Source organism: Triturus cristatus, chromosome 10 (genome assembly GCF_964204655.1).
Source record: "Triturus cristatus chromosome 10, aTriCri1.1, whole genome shotgun sequence".
Taxonomy (NCBI): Eukaryota; Metazoa; Chordata; class Amphibia; order Caudata; family Salamandridae; genus Triturus; species Triturus cristatus.
The window spans coordinates 1,174,342,932-1,174,351,941 of record NC_140593.1 but is presented as its reverse complement, the minus strand read 5'-3'; the positions used below and the strand labels follow the sequence as shown (position 1 = coordinate 1,174,351,941).

Below are 9,010 nucleotides of genomic sequence, written 5' to 3'. Positions count from 1 at the left end.
GAAGCCATGCTCATTGCCCTATTGAAACCCAATAAAGATCCTGAGCAGTTTGAATCCTACAGCCCGTTGTACTTAATAAATACTGATACTAAAATTCTGGCTAAACTACTGGCAAAACGCGTACAACCACTAATGTCTAATCTCGTCCTCCCGGATCAGTCGGGGTTCATACCCGGCCGATCAAGGGCTCACAATACCAGAACGCTGTTTGCATTATCGCACTATCTGACCCCAGACACACAAGCTGCTGCAGTCCTTCTGGATGCAGCAAAAGCATTCGACTCGATCGAATGGACCTATCTCAACTCCATATTACAAAGAATGGGATTACCCCCGATCTTCCTACAATGGATTTGAATATTATATACAGCGCCCACAGCGCGAATAAAAGTTAATAAATATGTGTCCGACGCTATACCAATTGCGAGAGGCACAAGACAAGGATGCCCCCTGTCCCCCTTACTTTTTGCAATAGCCCTGGAGCCAATGGCGTGCAAAATACGGCAGGGTCATAAATATTCTGCTCTCCAATTTCCATAAAGGCCACTCAATATCTTGCTCTGTGCAGATGATATGGTACTATATATTCGAGACCCAGCTACAAATTTAACCCCTCTTCTGAGAGAATATAATAAATTCGGGCCACCACTCCGGCCTCCAAATTAATTGGTCTTAATCCATTATTCTCCCCTTAACAGACACCACACACCCACATCCAGCAGAGTTTCCACTTGAATGGCAGACGGATCCAGTCAAATATCTCGGTATCTGGTATGATCGCGATCCAGACACAGTAATTAGCACAAACTACGGGACAGCAATCAGTACGCTTGAAGACAAAGTAGAGCACTGGATACAACTCCCGCTATCACTGGAAGACCGTTTGGCCATTGTCAAGATGGTCATTTTGCCTAAGCTCTTGTACCTCTTTAATAACATCCTCATCACCCCACTGAAAGCCATATTCCAAAGACTGAGTACTATGGTGACTCGGCTAATATGGGCGGGTAAACAAGCCCGCATTGAGTTGCTGCGTGCCCTCGCATTACCCTTCTCCAAAGGAGACTTTAAGGTCCCGGATTTTCTCCTCTTTTATTTGTGTGCTCAAACGCAATATGCGCATTATTGGTATCACTACTTCCCCTACCTACCGCACGTGGCGATTGAAGACAGAGATGCACATCCTATCTCACTAAATGCTATTTTATCTTGCCGTCGGGCCCCGCTTCACTCACATGACATTAACACTATCGATGCTACTAATGCAGCATGGCGGAAGATGGGAAAGCTGGTGCGCAAACTAGACCTCTACGCTCCTGCGATGCCTTTACAATATCATCCAGAGTAATCGGTAACTCAAGAAAAAGTGGGGACAGATACAATAATAACAATACTTTTATAGAACCTAAAGAACTGCTATACATTAGCAATCAGACATTACTTTTCCAATTTACATAACACAGATTACAGGGAGCCATCGAGAAACCCTATCCCACCTATCCTAGTGAACCACCACAACTAAACACCCTACAGCTGCTTATCACTGCGCCACACAATACTCATATGGTATCCAAATTGTACACTCAACTACAAGGAGACATCGATGATAACTTGCACAAAGCATTAGAGCGCTGGAACAACACGCTCGAAAATCACCTCACAGAGAAAGAATGGGCGACCTGCTGCACCATAACTAGTATGCTCACTCCAAATGGCAATCTGTGCCTCTTGCACTATAAGTACCGGCATCAAACATATCATACCGCCGCGCGGCTATACAAATGTGGTCTCCGCTCAGATGCACGATGCCAATGATGTGGTGCAGATAATGCCACTTTTATTCATCTGGCTTGGCATTGTGCGTTGATTAGTGCATACTGGATTGAGGTTGTGCTGTGTGACATGGTGGGAGTTACTAGTGAGTGTACAATTCGAACATGTTTGTTGGGACTCATCAATAATGTGCAAGCCACCAAGTGTAAATTTTGCATGATAGCCTTACTCCTGGCTAAACTGAGAGGTTCACTATGCTGGGGTTGCAGGGAGGCCCCAAGCACCAAACAATGGCTTAAAGATATGGCCTATTGTAAAGATACTCTAAAAACGCATGAGGAAGAGCTACCCACTGGTTCCAAACCACGAGACTATTGGATGTATTTGGTTGATTATCTTCAAGTAAATCAAACTGTTTAACTGTGCATTGTGCTTTAACGAGAAACAGTATGGTTGATAGTAATGTTGACTATTTGTAATGTCTTAGATGGTAGATGTATTTGTACTGTAGTCTGTAGGTTGTTATTCTGTTTACGAACATTGTATGTCTTTGGAAAAATGCTAATAAAAAATAAAATATAAATTAAAAAAAGAATATGAAGTCTGTTCACTAAATTCTATCACTCTATAAATCATTAATACATGAATAAATATATGAATAATATAGATGCTATCAAATTATAATCAAGCATATATATGTGTAATCGAATTTAAAGCAGCACAGGTTTATAAATGATAAAATATGCACTCAGATACATGATTATGATGAAATGCAGTGAAGAGATATCAGCAGAAAACACACACAAAGATGACCTCAGTGCAGTGTACCACGGGTTCCTCCACACCAGTGATTGATAGCCGGCAGATGGTTGCTTAGGCATCCTAGAGGTGGCATCGGGTGTCAGCTATATGTGGAGTTTGGACCCAGAGGGCAGGTGTATTAAATGCAATGATGATCATTATTGAGTTTCCAGCCCATGGCCTGCAGGCAACACCCTGGTGGGAAACAGCGGTTTCAACGCGGGTAATACCACGCGGTTAGGTTACAACGTGGCATTACATCCCAAGTAGTTTCAACAACTTGCGCTAGATGGCGCGCAACACCAGGGAATGTGTTGGATTTTAAATCCTGCTGTTGCGCTAACTGGAGTAGGAATAGTAATTTATACTATTCCTAAATCCAGGGCACCACCTAGCGAATGTCATTGAAATGACATGCGATGTAAAGCCATGCGTGGTAACAAAGCGGACGATGTAACGTCCGCGTTGTAACCTACCGTGTGGTATTTGCTTGCGGTGTAAAGAGACATATTCCACCCTGGTATCTGCCATGGGGACGATTCTGACGCTGATCTGTACATTACACACAGATCTGTGCAATTTGTGCATGAACCACCGAATTGTGCCCTGGTATTAGAACATTAGTGGACAGGTTGCACTTGGACCTCAACAGGCAATGGATTAAACTGTTTATAAACTCTACACAATCAAGCTAGGTCTGGATAAAATGTACCACATTGATGTGCACAACCCTAATATTCGATTAAATTAAAGTTAGATTAATAAACCCATAAATGTTGCTTTGAGATAACACCTGATACTAACATTACATTTAATTACCTTGAAATTAAATTAAATATGCAACCTTAACGTAAAGTGTGAACATACCTTCTTAGCGCTGTGCCTGGAAAAAATGTGTCTGAGGTCGCCTCGAGCGCACCACGTAATCAATGTTCAATGCTATATTATAACATACCTTCTTTGCAGTAGATATTCAATCATAGTTCAAATAAACAAAAAATACAATGTTTTCATGAAAAGCATTAAAAAAAATAATATCATATGAAGTCTATTGCACCTTCATGAAATTCTTTACAGTTACATGGTATGAAAGACTATTAAAGCAAACATTACATGTTGTAAATATGCAACGAATATGAAATGCAGCACAGGTGTATGAATGAAAAGTGTGCATTCAGAAACTTGAATACATGAAATGCAATGGCGATCCCCAAGCAGAACATTCAAAGATTGTGCACCATGAGTTTCTCCACCCCAGTGGCTGATTTCATGCAAACGGTATTCTGCCTGGAAGTAACGTGTCTGAGGTTGCCTCTTGCACATCACATAATCTGAACAAAATCAAACCCTACCTACCGCATGAAGAGCTCAAATCTGCCAGTGCTGGTGCTGTCAAGATTAGACTATGGGAATGCCTTCCTCACAGACTCTGCCAAATCCCACCTTGCGCCCATCAGAACCACTTTGAACGCTGCAGCCAGAATGGCCACAGGAATCAAAAAGTTCAACCACATCTCTCCAGTCCTGTAAGATCTGAGATGGCTCCCCATTGAAGCTTGCTGCAGCTTTAAAACCACCTGTCTCACCCACAAAGCCCTACACACAGGAAAAAACACCTATATCACCTCTAAGTTCTAAAGGGCAGGACCGACAAGAAACATCAGAAGCTCAAATACCATGCTTCTCATCCTGCCCAAAGCCCACAAACAGAAAACTTTGTCTCCCTCCTTTTCAAGCATTGCCCCTTAAATCTGGAACTTCATACCAATACATATGGGGACCAACCCCTCGTTCACATGCTTCAAGAGACAGTTTAAAGATATCCTAATCAACCGGCATCTCAACTAATGGATCATTAATCGCCCAATGAGACATCTACACCTTCAGCTCTCCCTGTACCTCCACCTGCAACCTCTCCGGTACTCACCCATGGACTTGACTTGATCTGGCCTTCCTGAGCTGATCTATCTCGTTACCTTCATGTTTAAACAGTCACTGAGTTGTTACATCCTGTTACCTTGATGTAAATAGTTATTGATGTAAAACGCTCTGATACCCTTGGATCCTGCTTGCGCTATATAAAACTCGTAAATAAATAATAACAATAATCAATGACAAATACTATAATATAACATACCTTAATTGCAGTAGATATCATTCCTAGTTAAGAAAATGTTAATACAATGTTTTAATGAACAGCATTCTAAAATATTGTTATCAAATGAAGGCTATTGCACCTTTACAAAATTCTTTCATGCATTATAAGTCACATTAATACATATAAATATATAATTGACATGTGTATGCTATGCAACTACAATCAAGCAAACATTATATGTTGTACATGTACAATTGATACAACATGTAGCACAGTTTAATAAATGAGAAATGGGTATTCATATATGTATAAATATATATAATACAATGAGAATACCTAAGCAGAAACCTGAAAGACTTTGTCAATACAATGTACCATGGGTTCTCTACATCAGTGGCTGATTACATGCAAACAGTGTCATGTCTGGAAAGCCTCAGAGGCTGTAACTCTGGAGCATAGTGCATAATCGGTGCAAATGCTATAATATAACATACCTTCTCTTCAGTAGGTCCTAGCTTTTCAAGCCTTCTACAAGTGAGGTCAACAAATTCACTCATTCGTAGATAATATCTATAAATAATAATATGTTTTCTTGCACAGAATTGTGAAAAAATATATAGTCTTACATTCAAATGGGAAGAGAAAGTGACTGAATTCTGAATTACCTAGCAGAAGATGCCAAGTTATTAAAACAGTTGTGCATTCATATGTTTTGGATTTGATCTAAAGATGTTTAAAATCAGCTTAATATTTGGTTGGGTAAAAGTCAACATTTGCAAAAATAGGATGATCTCCCGTATACCTCTCTGGGGACCAGTCTCACTGATGTATCCAACAGGGTATGGTGTGTGTGTAAAACCTTGCTTTTCTTAAGCCTCTTCCCAAAGTTCACCCTCATCAGGTCTGCAAATTCCATTTAACTAAGCTGTGTCAAAAATATATCATGCAACGTCATTAATTCATATTCAAGGTTGATGGACAGGCGTTCACTCCCATTGTTTGAACAGCTTCTTGCTAATAACTTTTCTCAAGGCGGCCTTTACCTCTTTGTTCCTCAAACTGTAGATGAACGGGTTCAACATTGGAGACACAGCGGTGTACATCACACTGACCACCCGGTCATAATCCAAGGAGTACAGAGACGAAGGTCTGAAGTACATGAAGATATCTGTCCCATAAAACAAAGCCACCACTGCAAGATGTGAGGAACAAGTGGAGAAGGCTGCCCACCGTCCCGCGGTGGATGGAACCTTTAGGATGGTGGAGATGATACGAGCATAGGAGGCCAATATCACAACAACTGTGGTCATTACCACCAAGGATCCCTCAATAAAAATGACATGTTCATAGGAAGATGTGTCTGCACAAGAGAGTTTGAGGAGGGGTGGAACATCACAGAAAAAGTGGTGAACTACATTGGAGCCAAAGAAAGGTAGCTTAGATGCCATCACACTGTAAAGCAATGAATGCAGAGAGGAGAGGGCCCAGGATGCCATAAGTGACAGAACACAGGTTTTCTTGGTCATTATAGCGGTGTAGTGCAAAGGGTTGCAGATGGCCACATATCGATCATAGGCCATTACTGCCAAAAGGAAGCTTTCTGTATTTCCAATAAATAGGAAGAAATACAGTTGGGTGATACACTCGGAGAAGGAGATGATTTTGTTCTCAGAAAGGAGGTTGGCCAGCAACTTAGGGATTGTGGTGGAAGTGAAGCAGATATCAACAAAAGAGAAATTTCTGAGGAAGAAATACATAGGAGTGTGTAACTTAGAGTCAAGAAGAGTTACTGAAATAATAATGGTGTTTCCCGCCAGTGATGTTAGGTAAATGGCTAGGAACAGGGCAAACAAGCTAGTCTGAATTTGTGGCTGCTCAGACAATCCTAGGAGAACAAATTCAGTCACTGCTGTTAGATTTTCACAGGCCGCTGACTTCATGATTCTCTGGATAGAGGAAAGATCAGGTCGAATAACATTTAATGAACAAAATAACACATCGTAGTTACTGTCTTGCTGCAGAAGCTTTGACAACTTTTTCACCAATTGCAAATGCTATCTTCACTTAAAATCCTCTCACCTTCATACCATCACACATTGCCACACCTCACAAAACACTCCTTTCATGGGCAATCATGTTACTTTAGTTATTTGATTTAGGGTGTTTGGGAAATACTAATAACATCCCTATTTAGTGGCCTCTGAGTGCTAAGGTGGGCACCAGCGGGAGATCGAGAAGAGACAATGCATAGAAGTGGGTTCAAACCAATCCTATCTAGGACTGCCACTAGAGAATTGACACGGATGACAAAGCCTTTAGCTATGAGGAAGTCCTAAGCCCTGATGAGTGGGGCGATCTTGGTAGAGGCGTCTGACTGGTAGGATAGTTATGTATAAGGCAGCCAGTCACTACACATGGGATAACAGGTCTACAATACCTCCATAGTAAAGTTCATACATTTGCCTTTTACATTTTCAATACCACCACTTTATTCAGCTGCAGTTGAAATTCTTTGATAATTGTGGTGGGTGTGATAGTGTGAATGACAGTGAGGGTGAGCGAATTCATACCAGAGTGGTGATGTGTACAAAGGAAGTATTAGAAGAAGTGGAGTGTATAGCACAAGAAGCAATGGTGTCATCTGTCACTGGTTCCAGAAGGTTTTTACATCAACATGAAGAGGGAGTTGGACTTTGTGGACATGGGAGGTGCATGTAGATGGGCTTGTTGAATCTTTTCTTGGAAAGTGCTACAGTGAGTGGGTCATGCGGAATTAAGGCACTTTAAGGTAGATCTACATATTGTCAGTTTAAAGGTTAAAAATGGGAGTTTGACGTCTACCTAAACCCACATGGAAGATGGTCACAGGGAGTAAGCAGCCTTCAGCAAGGCCCCAATTTCCAAGCATTGATTTCGGGATGAAGATGTCATTCTTCTTTGCTTTTCATATTCACAGAGATATGAGCAGAAGAAGTCCAACGTAGGCCCAAAGCCACTCTAAAGCTGGAGTCAGTGTGCCAAGAATATTACCCTACACTGTCTCACCCTTGAAGAATCTTTTCCATCTGCACTGGATCTAACACGTTCACATCCTACCATTCAGAAATCTCCCTGGTAAAGTTCCTAAGTCAAACAAAAGCTGAACTGTTTTCAGAAAGTACATCTAGCGCGTCATCTTCCTCACAACCCCATTGCTATATTTTCATGCCACAAATAGTAAGGAGACTTTTTCTCTGTAAGTTCTTGTTTTGTGGAACATTGATCTGCCAATAAGGAGAAAGAAACATTAACTCTGTTTTGTGAAGTTATGTCAGCAAATAACACATATTGGTGTTAAACAAGGCAGTGACAAATTAGAGCAAAAGGCATATTTTAGGAGGATGTTCTGGACTGAAAAATGAACTCTGGAACTCCCAACCATTGGCCAATTTGAATTTACAGCCTGCACGTCACAATATGGCGCTGAGACATCTTGGAACTGCATCTCTCATCATCACTACCATAACCCATCACCATCATAATAACTAATCAATATGCATGATTTGCAAATTACATGTACCTTCTAGGAGCTATATACAGTCCTTCTATGTTAAGTGATAGCTAATCTCAATAAATGCGGTACACAAAAACATACAAGGCAAGTATATGCTTCAGGGGCATATTGGTTTTTTTTCTTGCTAGATCAAGGAGATGTAGAATAACTGCAGTGTGGTCCTGAGAAATGTGATGCAAGTCCAGTACATGTGTATGAATATGATATGGTTAAGGTTGATAATCAGACAAAGCAAAATTTTCAGCCAATTGGGGAGCCTCTCTCCTATTTATCCCACTATTTCCAATGCTCTAATAAGACTGGCTTGGTCTGTCTGGCAAGGAGACTTCAGGCCAATGCAAGTTTCTCTCCCAAACAATATGCAGTAAAGCAGTTACTGCTGGCAGCATCTCTGCAGTCACAATTACCAGGAACTCCTAGCATCACAAGCAGTCACTATTCATACACCAACCTTTCTTAGGAGAGAGAGGGATGCCTCAGCTGGAGGACTCCGGCATTGCAGATGATTGTGGTTCCCCACACCCGGACACCACAGTTAAAATGATGGACTGCAGAGGACATAGAACAGCTGCAAGAGTGCAGGGGCATAGCTAACATTAGTGCAGTCGGTGCAGTGTCACTGGTGCAGGGTGAGGAGCCCACTGTACCACAGGAGTCTTGCACACCATTTGATGAGCCCTCAGCATCCTATTTAGCTTTATTTTATCAGGCTACGAGAAGTGGGACATTTCCTTGCTTGCAATCGGGCCCCTTGCATCCATGCTACATCACTTTAAGAGGTTGCA

General features: G+C 41.5%; 1 protein-coding gene across 1 annotated transcript; it reads right to left on the bottom strand.

Moving 5' to 3' along the window:
• Positions 1-5,658: 5,658 nt before the first annotated feature.
• Positions 5,659-6,612, bottom strand: LOC146796910 (olfactory receptor 1L6-like). Its single transcript, XM_085631440.1, has one exon. It carries the CDS (start codon positions 6,610-6,612, stop codon positions 5,659-5,661), a length of 954 nt encoding a protein of 317 aa, XP_085487566.1.
• Positions 6,613-9,010: the final 2,398 nt, after the last annotated feature.